General features: G+C 41.8%; 1 protein-coding gene across 1 annotated transcript in view; it reads right to left on the bottom strand.

Annotated features, from left to right (window-relative positions):
- ELP1 (elongator complex protein 1) overlaps window positions 1-16,934 on the bottom strand; it is a 53,319-nt gene that overhangs the window by 9,478 nt on the left and 26,907 nt on the right. The window contains exons 21-29 of the mRNA XM_029919636.1: window positions 16,166-16,303; window positions 15,959-16,044; window positions 15,463-15,611; window positions 13,180-13,303; window positions 12,198-12,295; window positions 10,538-10,739; window positions 7,928-7,989; window positions 1,421-1,483; window positions 998-1,058 (exon numbers count right to left, since the gene is read on the bottom strand). Coding sequence (XP_029775496.1) covers window positions 998-1,058; window positions 1,421-1,483; window positions 7,928-7,989; window positions 10,538-10,739; window positions 12,198-12,295; window positions 13,180-13,303; window positions 15,463-15,611; window positions 15,959-16,044; window positions 16,166-16,303 — 983 coding nt within the window. The remainder of the gene's footprint in view (window positions 1-997; window positions 1,059-1,420; window positions 1,484-7,927; window positions 7,990-10,537; window positions 10,740-12,197; window positions 12,296-13,179; window positions 13,304-15,462; window positions 15,612-15,958; window positions 16,045-16,165; window positions 16,304-16,934) is intronic.

The following is a 16,934-nucleotide window of genomic DNA, read 5'->3' as shown; positions in this document are numbered from 1 at the left end:
GTGGTGTTAATGAGGAAGAGGAGGAGGATGCAGCCAGGGTAAACATGTGAATACGTGTACATGTCAGAAAGGCCAGATTTTACTCACAGGGCAGACTGTGCTAAAAATGGAGGGCTGAGAAGCAACCTCCCACTCCCAGAAATTTCTGTAAGCCAAACTGATGGCTTTCTTTTCCACTTTGCTTTTAAGGAGTCACAGTGACCACCTGAGTATTCTGGGAAAATTCATCTGTTTACTGTACAACTATACCCTTCACTTAGATTTACCAACTGTTAACATGTAGCCATATTTTGGGCTTCCTGTTTCTCTCCATTCATACACAAAGCTACTATTTTTATGGAACATTTTGAGAGTAGGTTGCAGATATGATCCTTCCCTCCTAAATACCTCAGTATATCTCTCTTAAGAATAAGGACATTAGCAGGGCACCCAAGAAGGGCTCAGTCTAAAGTTAAGCATCCAACTCTTGGTTTCGGCTCAAGTCATGGGCTCACGGTTCATGAGACTGAGCCTGGCATCGGGCTCTGTGCTGACAGCATGGAGTCTGCTTGGGATTTTCTCTCTCCCTCTTTCTGCCCCTGCTCTGCTTGTGCACCCTCTCTCTCTCAAAATAAATAAACTTAAAAAAAAAAAAAGAACACTATCTTAAATGACCACAATACATTACAAAATGCAGGAAATTGGCCCTTGACAACACACTATTATCTAATGTCTAGTTCATATTCAAGTTTACCAACTATTTCCAAATATGAATACTTTTAATCATATCTTATCATGTGTTTTTAACATTTAAGTATTTTATATACTAACATTTAACAGTTCAACATATTTAAAAATCCTGGTCAGAAGTAAGTATTACTAAACCCAGTGCAGAGTTTTGATCTCCTCCCTGTAACACACGATTAAAGGAAGTCCTAACAGAGGGAAGGAATGCTGTTCTCTCGCTCTTCTGCATCTCCACACTTCCAAATGTGGAATTCTAAGATGTAACACTTACCTTCTAAAATGGAAGGCTTTACATTGGTTTCTATAATATCGGGTCTGTTGTATTTGTACACCTAAAAAGAAAAATACAGTAATTTCAGGCAAGAAAACTGTAAGTCACTGGAGAGTTAAGATCTGTGGAAGGAAATGGATCACCTTCAGAGGTTACCAGGGTATTTTCCAGAGCAGCAGGCCTCTACAAGGGAGCTTCAGTAAAAACCAGTAATATTTCACATTTTAAAAATTGATTAACTCAAAACATCAAGAATAAATTTTGTAAATGGTCTTTAAAATACTATTTATCCTTAGACCAAGAACCTAAACTATTTTTGCTTAATTTCGCCAGCCTCCGAAGACCAGGGATTCTAGCTGACCCTTCTCCCCGCACTCTCACTCTAAGCACCTAACACAGGGATGATTTTGAAAGTTTTCTTACCAGTCTCAGAGCTTCTTCCCAGGCAGCTCCTTCTAACAACAAGAGCACAGCTTCTTCATAATCCTGACCGGGAAACACCAAGAAGATTACAGGTAAATGGAGCAGATGCCGCGAGGACAAACTGCCCACAGAGTGGCCCCTCTACCCATCCAGCCCAGTCCCCAGTAGCGTGTCTGGCCCAGAGTAGCTGCTCAATAAATAAATACTGATGCAAAAGAGTAAGGAGTGAGGGGTGCTCTAAGGAGTGAGGGGTGGTGCGGATTCTGAAAATAACCACAAAGTACATGGTTTCAGCTCCCTACCTCCCTGAGCATCAAAACCACCAGAGAGGTCTGACAGAAATGCCCAACACCCCAGACACACGACCCAGTTTGACTGAGCAGGTTTAGGGGGGGCTCCAGATTTAACAACTTCATACTTCAAATAAATGGTAAACTAGAATAGTAAACTTCTATCTTTTTGCTCTTTGATGTTTATTTTTCCCAACTTTTTAAAAAAATTTCAAAGCAACAGGAAACTGAAAAATGTGTGTAATAAACATTTTTGATACTTGTAGTCTTACCAGCAAAAATTTTTGAGCATGTACCAGTTATGTACTTACTATACTTATAAAGTATATAAAGTAAAATATTTTTATATGTACAATTTGTGTTTATCTTTTTACTGTTGAAGTACAGCTGACATACAATGTTGTAGAGTTTCAGGTGTACAACAGAGTGATTTGATAATTCTATACATCACTCAATGCTCACCATGTTAAGTACAGTCATGTCTGTCACCACACATTATTATATTGCTGATTATATTCCCTATGCCATACTTTTCTTTCCCATGATTTATGTTATAACTAGAAGTTTGTGAAACTGGAAATGAGTGAAATAGAACACATTTTAAAAAGATGAAATATTTAAAACAATTGGCTGGGTTTCCTCCAGTAATCACTGTCATAAAAAGAGAGGGGGTGAGTATATATTAGACTGAAAGAGATTTACGGGACAAAAGACGCATAACGCAATACGTGGCCCTAGACTGGAACCTATGGATCAATCTACTGTAAACAATTTCGGGACCACCGAGGGAACTACTCGAATTTTAACTGTTAGATAAACAAAATGTGCGGACATGGAAAGATGGAGATCATATCCAAACAAAGCAAATTTAAAAACACTACAGTGTTTTTGGTTAAAAAGGCGTGTGTGTGTGTGTGTGTGTGTGTGTGTGTGTGTGTGTGTGTGTGTAGAGTGATAGCACCCTAAGACTTAGAAATAGGAGGGAAGAACAGGAATCTCCCATTTGTTTCTTCCTTTTGGTTATTATAAAAAATATTGTCATGAACCTTTGTATACAAGTTTCTTTGTGGACATACGTTTCCATTTCTCCTGAGTATATATACTTAGGACTGGAATGGTTAAGTTACACAGTAATCTATGTTTAACATTTTAAGGAACCATGAAACTGGTTTCTATAATGACTGTGCCATTTTACATTCTCACCAGCAATGTACAAGAGTTCCCAATTCTCTACATCCGTCCAACTTTGCATTTTTTAAAATTAAAGCTATTCTAATGAGTTTTATGGTTCTGACTTGCATTTCCTTAATGAACAATGATGCTGAACATCTTTTTTTAAGTGCTTGTTTATTGGCCATTTGTAAGTTTTCCTCAGAGAAATATCTAGTCTTTTGGACATTTTTAAAATGGATTGTAAGTCAGGCAGAGAAAGACAGATACCATATGTTTGCACTCATAGGTCTAACAGGAGAACAGGAGAAACCTAATGGAGGACCTGGGGGAGGGGAAGAGGGAAAGAGAGTTGGGGAGAGAGAGGGACGCAAAACCTGAGAGACTACTGAATACTGAAAATGAACTGAGGGTTGAAGGGGGAGGCGGAGGGGGAAAAGAGGTGGTGGTGATGGAGGAGGGCACTTGTGGGGAAGAGCACTGGGTATTGTATGGAAACCAATTTGACAATAATCTATTTAAAAATAAATAAAAAAAATAAAAGCTAACTTAAGTAATGAGAAAAATAAATTAAAAAAATAAAATAAAATAAAATAAAATGGGTTGTCTTTTTGTTGTTGAGTTGTAAGAGTTCTTTACATATTCTGGACATAATAAAACTATAAACCAATATCCCTCATAGACAAATACAAAAATTTTAGGAGATTGAATCCACCAATAATGAAAAAGGATAATACATTACGAGCAAGATAGGCTTAACCCAGAAATGCAAGATTAATTTAACATTCAAAAATCAACGTAATTCACCCTAGCAACGGTCTAAAACAAACAAAAATACCTTAACTGAAAATGTATTTGAAAAATTCAACATCCATTCACAAAAAAAACTCCGAACCAAGACTAGAAGGGAATTTTCTCAACCCAAAAGGGCAAGGACTGGCAAATTTTTCTGTAAAAGGCGGAGTCAACAAATATTTTGGGCTTCATAGGCTAGATCATCTCTGTCACAACTCCTCAATTCTGGATGTAGTTACAAAAGCAGACATAGAAAATATGTAAAGAAATACGTGTGGTTACGTTCCAATAAAACTTTAGTTGTGAAAACAGGTGGCCAGCTAGATTTGGCCCATAGGCTATAGTCTGTCAACTCCAAAAGCCCTACCAGGTTCTCACATCTATTTAAAAATCAGTAGTACAGATCAAACTTAATGCTGAAAGATTGACACCCCCCCAACTCAGGAGAAAGGCAAGGGTATCTATTCACTCTTATTGCTTCTATTCAGCACTGTACTGGAAGTTCTATTAATGCAGTAAGGCTAGAAAAATATACAAAGGCATACAAATTGAAAAGATATGAAACTGTCGTTATTCACAGAAGCCGTGCTCGTTAACATAGGAAATCTTAGAAAATTTAGCCCAACACTCCTTAGAAATAAAAAATAAATTCAGCAACATTGTAGGATATATAAAACAAAAAACAAAACAGAACATTATATTTGTTAACCAGCAACAAAAAATTAGGAAGTGGGGGAAAAATACTAGTCAAAAATAAAGCTGACTCCAGCTCTGGCCAACACCTTGACTGCAGTTTGCAAAAGACCCTGAGCCAGAGGCCCTAACTAAGCCCCACGCAGATTCTGGACACAGAGAAACAAATAACGAGTGTTTGTCATTTTAAGCTAAGTGTTGGGGTAATTTGTCATGCATCCCCTGGTATGTGACACGTCCAGCTGGGTGAGCACTCACACAGGCATTCACACATCACTGGCGGGGACACACAACTACGGAGCCTCTGCAGGGAGGCCGCGCATCCATTCCCCACGTGACCAGCATTCCCGCGCAGGTATTTACCCAAGTGACATGAAAACATCTGTCATCACGAAGACTGGTGCCAGCCTGTTCACAGCCGCTTTATTCTAACCTTAAACTGAAAACAATCCAAAGGCACACCAACTTGTGGATGGATCCACAAATTATGACCTGTTCTCACAACAAAATAACCACTCAGCAAAATAAAAAGGAATGCACAGATACACATTATAATATGGATGAATATCAAAAGCATTATATGGCTTCCAGTTTCCAGTCCAACACACAAGGAACCTGGAAGAAATGCTCCATCCTAACAAGTAAAAATCTGAACAAACTGAAAATTAACAATTCTCCTTAGACTGGAGAACTGAGGTCATAGGGCAAACTGCTGCCCCTACAACTGGGCAGGCAGACGCAGAGAATTCAAACTTGGCAAAACGGAACAGAGACCCACAAGGAGATATCTCTACCAGAACCAGTACTGGGGTGGGAACATCTAAACTGTAAGTGACCAATGGCTGAAGGATCAGTGCAGAAGAGGCTCAAGTTGAAAACTCTACGTATGGACATCCAGCCTCAGGGAGGCTCCTACACGTCTGAAGTTTTACCTCCACAAGCCCCACCAGGGCCTCATAGGGAGAATCAGATGGAATTCTCCTGCTTCAGGCAAAAACAAAAATGATGTCATTTTGAATATAGCCAGAGCATGCTGCTCTTAACAAGGTCAAGAGAAACTATTTTGCCAGAACCTAACTAAAGTGGAATTTACCAGGGAGGGAAGAGAAAGAAAACTCCAGCTCCCCCTGGCCTTCCTGTCCTATCTAAGGAGTGAGAAATCTAAGAAGTACTGGTGAAGTTCACAGTCCAGGGACACAGGCTCAATAAAAGACTGGGACTTAATCATAGGGCTGCAGAACACTTCTACCCCCACATCGTACCATCACTAAAAGGCCTATTGACTGAATTTCCTTTCACCTACAACATCACGGCAGGCTTTCTACAAAATAGTGCAAAAAGGATAAAACACAGCTTGAAGTGCCAGAGCAAACATCAGAACAAGACTCAGACAGGGCAGGGGTATTGAAATTATGAGGCCAGGGATTTAAAATAAGTATGATGATACCTGAACCTACTATGATACCGTATGTTAATTATATTTCAATTAGAAAAAGAAAAAAAAAAAGAAGTATGATTACTATGATAAAGGCTCTAATGGAAACAGCAGACCACATGCGGGACCAGATGGGTAATGTAAGCAGAGAGATGGAAATTCTAGGAAAGAATCAAAAAGAAATGTTAGAAAACAAAAACATTATGTGAGTGAAAGAAGCCAGACTAAAAAACCACATACCAGATGGTTCCATTTATATACAATTCTAGGAAAAGCAAAACTATAATGATAGAAAGCATAGCAGTGGCTGGTAAGAGGGTACTGAGAGCACAGGGAGAAGACTGACTGCACAGGGCGAAGCAGAGACCCTCTCTGGGTGTTGGAAATGTTCGATTACCGTGGCCACAGTAGCGTTACGCAGCTGTAAGCGTTACACATTGTGTAAGCATACACGACTCATCCAACTGTTAATTTAAAATTGGTAAATTTTACTATATGTGAAGTATATCTAATTAAAAATACACAAGCTATAAGTGTATATGTTAAATATAAATATGAATTAAAATCTTCATTCATAGATGGAAAAAAGATGGTGGCATCTTATTCATTTAATTCACCACCTTAGGTAGTTCTCTTTCTACTCTAGCCTCATTATTGTGCATAATTTATTCATTGATGTTTTCAGCTCAATCATCCAACATAATTTCTTGCCAGGATATAATGGTATCAACTTTTACTGATCTTCTCTCACTCACCCTTATTACATCAAAGGCATTCAGGTATTTTAAAAGCACAATTAAGTTATATAAATGTGCCCACTAGTAACAACTACAAAAAATAATACTCCTTGTCAAAGGCCAAAACTCTAGAAGGCAGTAATCCCTGGTGTCACCTGTGTACCTACATCCTGTTAGTCCGTGGCCAGTGTTGGCGCACAGTTTTACTAATTACATAATAGATTCTACAATTCTGGGGGCACCTGGGTGGCTCAGTCCGGTAAGTGTCAACTTTGGCTCAGGTCATGATCTCGTGGTTCATGAGGTCAAGCCCCGCAACAGGCTCTGTGCTGACAGCTCAGAGCCTGGAGCCTGCTTCAGATTCTGTGTCTCCCTCTGTCTCTTGCTCTGTCCCTCTCCTGCGTGTGCTCTCTCTCTCTCTCTTCAAAGTAAATAAATAAACATTAAAAAAATTTCTACAATTTTATCAAACACTGGTATAGGTATTCATCTTTATAATCTGTTAGAAAATTGGAATCCATCAAGCAGAGATAAAAGACACCTCTAAAAGAGAGAATGGTTGTAAAAGCCAAAAAAGTATCTGAGGTTTAATCTCTGTTTTAGAATGGTCCTTTCTCACTATTTCTACTTGGCAATTTAACCTAAAAAGCACAACCCCCTTGAGATTTACTTCAGTGCTTTCTTCCAGGGTCAAACCACTGGTGCCTATTCATTGGTATTCTATCTCACAGAACTTATTATTTAGAGAATTAATTATTTGTGCTGCCGGGTGGCTCAGTGGGTTAAGCATCCAACTTAGGCTCAGATTATGATCTCATGGCCTGTGGGTTCGAGCCCCGTGTCAGGCTCTGTGCTGACAGCTCAGAGCCTCAAGCCTGCTTTGGATTCTGCGTCTCCCTCTCTCTCTGCCCCTCCCCTGCTTGCACTCTGTCTCTCCCTCTCTCAAAAATAAATAAACATTAAAAAAATATTTTAGAGAACTAATTATTTAGAGGTCTATTAAATTTAGATTCCTAGGTTAAGTCAGGAAGATGGCAGACCTGCGGAGCAAACAGTCTCTGAACTCCCTAATTATGCTGAGTTCTTTTAATTTTCATGGCACTGAGGTACAACCGGGAAGATACTGCTTGTTGATTGGGTGATTTAAGAAAGGAGGAACTGAGAGGCATCTGGGTGGCTCAGTCAGGTGGGCATCCGACTCTTTGATACTGGCTCAGGTTATAATCCCAGGGTAGTAAGATGGAGCTCTGCACTGGGCTCTGCGCTGAGAGTGGAGCCTGCTTAGGGTTCTCTCCCTCTCTTTCTGTCCCTCCCCTGCTCGTATGTGGGCTAGCTGGCTCTTTCTCTCAAAAAAAAAAAAAAAAAAGAAGGGCTGGCCTGAGGTTACCTGGGCGTACTGTTCCAAGACTGTGGCTGCATCACCATGCTTCCTCTGCTCAACCAGCTTTCCTGCAAAGATAATAAATAGTTGACCACAGTTGGCTTGCTAAGAACAGTATTACCAAAGCTCAAGATGAAATGATTTATGGAGGTACTTTTTAAATAAAAACGGTCCCCTATAAATCAGAGACTGAACTCTACAGTGGACATTCAAATGGAACTGCTTTATTTATTTATTATTTTATTTACTTAAAAAAATTTTTTTTTCGGGGCGCCTGGGTGGCTTAGTCGGTTAAGCATCCGGCTTCGGCTCAGGTCAGATCTCACGGTTCATGGGTTCGAGCCCCGTGTCGGGCTCTGTGCTGACAGCTAGCTCAGAGCCTGGAGCCTGTTTCGGATTCTGTATCTCCCTCTCTCTCTGACCCTCGCTGCTCCAGCTGTCTCTCTCTGTCTCTCAAAAATAGATAAAAAGCATTAAAAAAAAATTTTTTTTTCAAAAAATTGTTTTTAATGTTTTTATCTATTTTTGAGAGAGAGAGAGAGACAGCGTGAGCAGGGGAGGATCAGAGAGAGAGGGAGACACAGAATCCGAAGACAGGCTCTAGAGTCTGAGTTAGCTGTCAGCACAAAGTCTGATGTGGGGCTCAAACCCACAAACCATGAGATCATGACCTGAGCTGAAGTCAGATGCTTAACCAACTGAGCCACCCAGGTACCAAATGGAACTGCTTTAAAACAGCATTTTCCAAAGTGTTCCCTAAGACTGCTACATAGAATAATAAAAGGTAGTATCAAACAACAATAAAAACAACAATAACAACAGCCAACAACATTCTAGGATCAAGAAAGTCTCTGAAGCACTGGGTAAAACAAAGCTACACAGATTCCTTCGCTGAAGTGGTCACTAGTATATCTGTATTATGTATCGAACGCCATTGGGAACTTGTCAGGAAGTAGGCAGGAATGCCATGGAGTCCTATCTTAAATGGCAGTTACAATCTAAATTTAGCAGGAAACGTGAAAATCGTGTATAGTCAAAATTAGCCATGAAAAAAGCTTACAGAGGCACACGTATGGGAGGCTGACCTAGCATCTCTCCCTCAGCCATTTCTTCCTCAAACAGGAAGAGACGGCTGTGCTTTGGTTGAGCACTAAGATGAAGGTCATGCAGGATCTAGAGTCCCTCGGCACAGCTGAGATGGCCCTGCTGTCAGAGGCACACAGAGCCTGAAGCGGACTGCGGGGCTGGGGACTCATGTCTCCCGTCTCACGCAAATTCCCTAACAAAAACAGGTAGTACCATCTCCACAATTTAAACAACTATCTTTCTTTTATTGTATAAACTGCCTAAGTTTAAGTACACATGAAGTGACTCCACCTTATAAAAGTTCCCAAAAATCTTTGACCATCGCTTCCCCTACCTTTTTTGCTAACCATCTGGGAGAACTTGGTGTAACCCATAAGGTAAGACAAATAGCAAGAAACAATAATAGGTCCTATGAAGAGTGCTGAAAGGTATAAACTACCAAAACCTAAGTTTCTAAGGTAGAAATAACAATGGAGGTAGCATGAATTCTTAAAAGGCCTAATATAGGGAATTCTCAAAAACTAAAGAGTTCACCATGGAAATTAAGAGGGCTTATAGAAGAGTCTATAGATCTCATTACCAGAAAATGCCAGAAAAAGAAAAGTGATAACCTTAGACATTTCCATGACCCCAGGAAAAATGAATAATGCAAATAACTAAGGAGGATATACACATATATTTAACAGGATTTAATCTGGAATTTTTTCATGACTGCATTTTTTAAAAAAAACCATAACGGTATTTTTAAAACTCTTTTAAAAGGGGAGGGGGAATATACCTATCCCTTACCTCAGCACAGCTGAGAGAACAGAGCCCCTATTCACTTCTTCTCCCAGGCAGGTGGCCCTGAGGCTCTTCCCCACTCAAACAAGTCACACTCTGATACAGCCTCCCGCTGGATCAGACAATCCCAACACCCTGACACAGCTAAACTGCTTTTGCTTTCAGAATGCTTCCACATGTAGCCTCTTCTTTTACCTCATTTCTGAAAAATGCTACTCTTGTTCCCAACGATCTGCCGTCTATAACTGAAGGGCCCCACTCTGAAAGTCACGTTCACCTTCTATTGGGCACACAGCTGTGCAGCTACTGTGCTAGGTGTGGCCGTGTGATGTAAGGTTTTGCAAATGAGATGGAACAGAAATAACGGTGTAACTTTGAGATCATTTCCAACTTAGAGCATTCTCCTACAGCTCTAGCTTTCTCCCCTTCCTAAGGACTGGAATGCAAATGGGGAGAAAATCCAGCTACAACCATCTGCCTGAGATGACGGAGCCGCACAGTGGAGGAACGTCTCAGTCCTTACGGGAGAGAAGACAGCAGCTGTCTTTATTACGCCACTGTGCTTGGGGACGCTCACTGTAGCTGTTCTGAACCATTCTAAATTACCTAATTAGTTTTTATTAAGGAACAGGAGACTGTCTCAAGGTATGCTGCCCTAAATTTACTTGCAAAATTGCCAAAGAAAGGAAGAAACGAAAAACCTTTGGAGAAGTTGTCATTTTGGAGAGCCCAACCCACTGTGTTTACCGGCCAGAGTTCTGCTGAGGCCCGCCAGCTGGTCTTTGGTCCAGTTAAGCTGGGCTGCCATGCAGAGAGCTTGCTGCCAGCTGCCACTAGCCACAAAGGCGCTGAGAGCTTTCTCGTGGGCGCCACAGCGGGCAAACACGAGCCCGGCTGGCTCATAGAGGTGCTCCTGCGTCAGGTGCTCCCCGTAAGCAACGCTGATCTCCTGTGGCAAGAGGAGACATAGGGTTGGTAAGGAAAGATGACAGCCAGGTTTGAACCTCCAATGGAGGCTGCTTCAGTTACTGCACTGAAAAATCTCTTGAATTACTTATGAAAATCCTGTGGCTAATCAGAGAATTCGATCATTCTTCTACTGAAAACCTTACTGAGGACGTGCCACATGTTCACTCAACAAGTAACTACTGAGTACTATTCACGGCAGTGGGAATCACATGGTGATGCAAAATATAAAAACAAACAAAACACCAAACACCAACGGGAACCACCACCAAGTTGCCACTCCTGTGGTGATAGGGAATGGACTTATAAACACAATACAGTCTGTGACATAGTGCTACAGGGACAGAGAGTGAAGACAGTGCTATTTTGGGGGGCAGTGAGGAGAATACGCCAGGTGAAGGGTGCCAGAAGAGTATTTAGGCCGAGGGCTACGGAAGGCACCATGGCCATCAGGCAGGAATGTGTATGGAACACCTAGAGAGCACCAGAGGGGGGAAGAAACAAAGAAAATAAAAGAGAAGAGGAAGCCACTGGCCAAATTCTCTATCCTGGGCTCCATGCAGGCAGGGACACAAAGAGGATTATAACACAAAGCTGCTGCCTTTCAGCAACCCACGGGCGGCTGGGGAGACAAATCAGTGCATCAGCAGTTTATTACCTGCTGTCACTGAAGTGAGAAGGTGCTCTGGGAGCTCAGTGTGGGGCACCCCGCCTCAGAACGGCTTTCTGGCAGAGGAGACCCCAGAGTTGAAGGGCAAATGGGGCTAAACAAAGGGGCAGGGTGAGGCCTGGAAGAGGCAGCTGACGCTAACGAAACAGGAGCCAGATCATACAGCCACGGGCAATTTGCAGACCAAGTGCACACGGCCTGAGGGTGGCGAGGACGACAGTGGTCACTGGCATAGGCTCGGGGCTCAGACAGCCTGGGCTCCGCATCCCACCTCCGCGGCTTCACACTCCAGCTCCTGAGGCAAGTTCTTTCTGCATCTGTTCACCCTATCAGATTTTATGAGGCTCATATAATTCATTTAGCAAAGTACCTGGCATATAAGAAAAACTAAATGGATGTTTGTTTAGACAAACAACCAAACTTCATCCCTTTATCCTAAACTACCTGAGAAAGATCTACAAGCCTCAGGATGATCAGTCATGTGATTGCAAGGCTGGGCTGGAGCAAGCAGTGGGACGGAAGCAGGGAAGCCTATCGAGAAGCTGCCATTCACCAAGTGGTATTCATGATGAGAAAGAAATGGGGGACAACGCCTAGGCTTCCAGCCTGGGCGACTTCTTCAGAACAGGAGCAGGTCAGGGCCATTCTCCCAGATAAGAGCTCAAGATGAGGCTAACTTGTTTCCAAGAGCAGTGTTATAGACTCAGGATCCTTACACCCTTTCCAGCTAACGCACAGCACCAAAAGAACCTCATTTTGCACACCACTCACCTTGTACTGCTGCGAGTCTGATGGAAATAATTTCATAGCTTCCTTATACAAGTTTTTATCTTTTATTAAGTTTAAGCATTCTGGGAAGTATTCAGGTCCTAAGGAATAAGATTCATGCACACAAGTTTAAGATTTCGGAAGCATAATGAATTTCATTTATACCACTGGTCCCTAAACGAAGTCAACAAGGGACCTTTGTAACACCTGAAGAATCAGAGTTATCAGGAGAACAGAATCCAAGAATTTTAATTTTAGCAAAGCACCATGGCACATGTAAGGTGTGAGAAGCACGGGTTCAGATGGGAATTCTACTCAAAAGGAATTCTTTATATACAACCCCTGATAAATGACCACCTAACCTTGTGTTTTCTCAACCTCCTTACTGGAACCCTCTGGGGAGCTTATCCCCCATACAGACACCTGAGTCCTATCCCAGCCCAGCTCAGTCAGGCTGTCCAGGGAAGCCTAGTAACACCCAAATAACTCCCCGTCCTAGCTCATGGGGAAGAGCCACAACTGCTGCAGTCAGCAGCTCCAGCATGAGACAAAGGTGAGGTGCAGCACACTGTCACTACCAACTACACGTGTGTCCTTCTGGGAGCTGCCAGTAGGCATGGCTACTCACTCCAGACAAGCCGTGTTTCCCTCAGGTGTCGGCAAATACTAGGGGAGAAGTGTACACTATCAACCAATTTTCATTCCGAGATACTGAAATGTATTTACAATCATCCTTAACCCAAAAAAGATCTGCACTGTATTTTTAGTTAGGGAGCTCCTCCAGTTCATTAAAATTCATTTGCTTTGCTTTCAACTGTTTAGAACACATGATAAAATAAGATGCACACAGGTAACCATGTTTTGGTTTCAGGAATAAAAACTGAAATCCATCTATGCCTATGTCTAAACTAATACTTTAACTTACGCCCTTCATAGCTCCAAAGAAGGTCTGGAGCAGAAATAAACCTACTAGTCTCACACTTACCACATTTGCTGAGGTGCCCAATGGCTTTTTCATAGCGCTTCAAGTATTTGTCTATGGTGAACCGCTGATAATTAGTTTCCATTTTCTTAAGTGTATTAAGAAACGGAAGATATTCTTTGGGATCCTAAAAAAACAAAAAACAAAAAACAAAAACCCAGCAGGAGACCATTATTGCTTATAATTACATTCACTTATAACAATATAAATAACATATAATATCAATAAACCCAAAGCTGCATAATTTTTAAAATATATTGATACATTAAAATTTTTTTTATAGTTTATTTATTTTTGAGACAGAGAGAGACAGAGCATGAATGGGGGAGGGGCAGAAAGAGAGGGACACACAGAATTAGAAGCAGGCTCCAGGTTCTGAGCTGTCAGCACAGAGCCCGACCCGGGGCTTGAACCTACGAACTGAACTGTGTGATATCATGAGCTGAGCCAAAGTCGGACTGAGCCACTCAGGTGCCCCAATATGTTGACATATTAATTATATATTGTATCATAGATAAAATGAAACTACATAAAACAAGTTTTGGCAAAAATGCTTTGACATATAGGCATTATTTGTTTTCATTCAGAATAATGATGATGAATTCTCATATAGTCTCACAACAACCATTTGTTTCCTAGGCTAATAAGGAAAACAAGGTTTCAATCTAGAATATATTCAACAAATGCATCCAAATTTTCTCTGGAGGTGGAAGGCACTGCGCTTGGAGCTCTTTGCATGACATTTCATGCCCTCCCTCTGCAAGTTTTAAAACAAAGGTAAAATTGTACTGAGTTAAACACAAAACTCTGAGGCCCTGCCAACAAGATTTTATTACCACTGATTATCTGCAGCTTTGTGCTACACCCTGAAAATTGTTCTAAAAAACAGATGCTCCCTGTTCTTAATGCAATTTCACTAGGCAGATAGGATAAATATACAGAATACACAGGTTAAAAAAACACACAAGAGAAACAAATAATTAAATACTCATGCATGTAATACAAAGCACAACTACAGGCTGAAGTATTCAATCAACAAACATTTAGTAAGAATTCACTATGTACAAAAAATAAAACAAACCCCTAACCTCACGAAACCTACAATCTAGTAAGAGGAGCTAGAACGATGGGCAGGGAAGGGTAGGCACTGGGTGCAGTGGACGCACATGAGGCCCATCTCATCCAGTCCCTGGGTGGTGGGCGGGACAAGACTGGACTACTAGGACGACATTACCGTGGCATCCTTTACCTCAGGTGAGAATTAGCCCGGTGAATGGAAGGGTGAGAGTGGTGAAAGCCACAGGCCTACAGCAAGCAGAAGTAATGCTACCTGCAAAGCTGTGTGACGGCTATGGGGACAAAAGCATTGTCTCCCCTCTGCAGGCTGAGAAAAAGGAACAACATCAAGAGTTGAGCACAGATAGCATATCCGGGGATGGGGGGTGGGGGAGGTATTAGGCAATATTATGGCTTGTGAGCTCTATCCTAAGGCAATGGGGAGAGCCTATGAAGGATTATAAGCAAAACAGTGAAAGATCAAAATTTCCTTTTGGCAAAGATCACTATGGCAAGAGCAAAGAGAGGAATGACAGGATGAAACTAATGCTGCAAAAAACAGGTTAAAAAATGTACAGAGGCACCTTGGTGGCTCAGTTGGTTAAGTGTCCGACTTTGGCCTAGGTCATGATCTTACTGTTCCCAAGTTTGAGCCCTGCATCAGGCTCTGTGCTGACAGCTCAGAGCCTGGAGCCTGCTTCAGATTCTGTGTCTCCTCTTTTTCTGCCCCTCCCCTGCTCCTGCTCTCTCTCAAAAATAAAGAGACATTAAAAAAAATTTGAATGTATAAACCAGAGGTGCCCCAACTTTTCTACTATAGCAAGCTAAGGTGGGACAAGAGGCCCCAAACCTTTCCATTCTCCGTGTTTCCTCTTTGCACTGAGAAAAACAGCTATGTAACAAAGAACTGGATTGGAATTGGAGTTATTTGCTCTATTCCCTTTACAAGAGGAGAATTTGTTCACACACATGACCATAATCTTAAAGATAACGAAGTAACTTTATTTCACTTGTTCAACCTAGCATTTGAAGCTTTGATAAGCCCAGAACTATGACAGAGAATGAGGCTTAGAGGCGCGAGCCCTGTAAATTCACAGGCCTGCATCCAGGCCTACATACGCAGCGTTAGCATCAGGCAAGACACTGCGCCATCGGGGACAGACAGGGTTTCCTACCACCATGATTCCTAAACAAGAACCAAAACGATGTCCAAGTGGCAACTCCACTTACCTTCTGTGACTTCTCAGCCACCATGAGGACCAAATCAAAGTCATACGTCCCAAGAGAATGATCATACAAGTCATTAACATCTACCAGAAGCAGCAAATACTTCAGGGCCTCTTCAGCACTCACAGCATCAGCAACAGGCGAAGCATTGCCTATCAGAGTGTAAGAAAACAAGACAGAACAAAGGGATTTGCCTGACATGGGGCTCGAACTCACAGAGTGTGAGATGGTGACCTGGGTCGAAGTCGGATGCTTAACTGACTAAGCCTCCCAGGCGCCCCAAAGTAACAAAATTTCTTGACCAAACTGGATACCATATGACTTCTTTTGTACATGCTTTATAGGGCAGCGCTCAAAGAAACTGACACAGGTCTTCAAATGTCCAAAAAGCCACATATCAAATCTGTGATGTGGCACTGAACTGGTCAGTGAGATCTCGAGAAGACTGGAAGCTGTGTGACACCGGGGCCCTGTTAAACACTCTGCGAAAGGGCTCTACCTTGAAGCTCGTGCACCTTCTGCAGCACAATTTCTAGTTCTGGGGTTGTTTTCTTCACGTGAGAGGTGAGTATGGACAGGCAGTACCTGAGGTAGTGAGTAAGAATACCAGAATGAGCAGAACGAAGAAGGACATATTGAATCCCTGTGTAAGGACAAAAGGACACATCTGGGCCTTAAAAGACGCCAATAAAGGCAGCACACACACTTGTGAGGGTTTATGTTCTCCATGGCTGCTCTCAGAGCATCGCAGATAAGGTCTACTTTTTTCCCATCAGGATCCTTGGACGGCTGGGCAGTGCTGGTAACCGGCGGAGGATACATGGTCTTTGTAACATCTTCTTCCCTAAGAACAAGTTATTAAAAGGTCACTAACTGAACATGTGTCCAAGCTACCAAAACTAACATGTACTCAGGTATGCTGAGGTGATAATAAAAATGGATTTAGAGAACAGTTTCATTATATTCACATTAGGTAGAAAATGAAAAAGCAAACTGAGATATGAAAACATGTCCCCAAAACCTTGTACAGTGATATTATATTCAAATTAGCCCCTAAGTGGGTACAGAACAGGTGTCCAACTACAGAGGAACAAATAAACAGACTACAGTATATTTGCACTATCGCACACTGCATGAATGAACTAGTGATACCAGCAAAACCACGGGGGACTCTCAGGGTAGCATGCTGAGTAAAACCAGCTTAACTTACAAAGAATAAATACTATATGATTCCACTTATATTAAGTTCTTCAACAGGCAAAACTGATCTATGGTGAAAATCTCAGAACAGTGGTTGCCTAGGAGGTAGGGATGGGACCAACTGACAAAATGTCTGGAAGAACTTTCTGAGATGCAGGAAATGTTCTCTATCTTGACAGAGGTTTGGGTTACATGGAAGTACACACTGGTCAAAACTCCCCAGATGTTACACTTATGATCTGTCCACTTCATCACACATGAATCTGACCTGCTGG

This window comes from Suricata suricatta, chromosome 13 (assembly GCF_006229205.1).
Source record: "Suricata suricatta isolate VVHF042 chromosome 13, meerkat_22Aug2017_6uvM2_HiC, whole genome shotgun sequence".
Taxonomy (NCBI): domain Eukaryota; kingdom Metazoa; phylum Chordata; class Mammalia; order Carnivora; family Herpestidae; genus Suricata; species Suricata suricatta.
The sequence above is the reverse complement of the archived record's forward strand: the minus strand, read 5'-3'. Positions and strand labels throughout refer to the sequence as shown.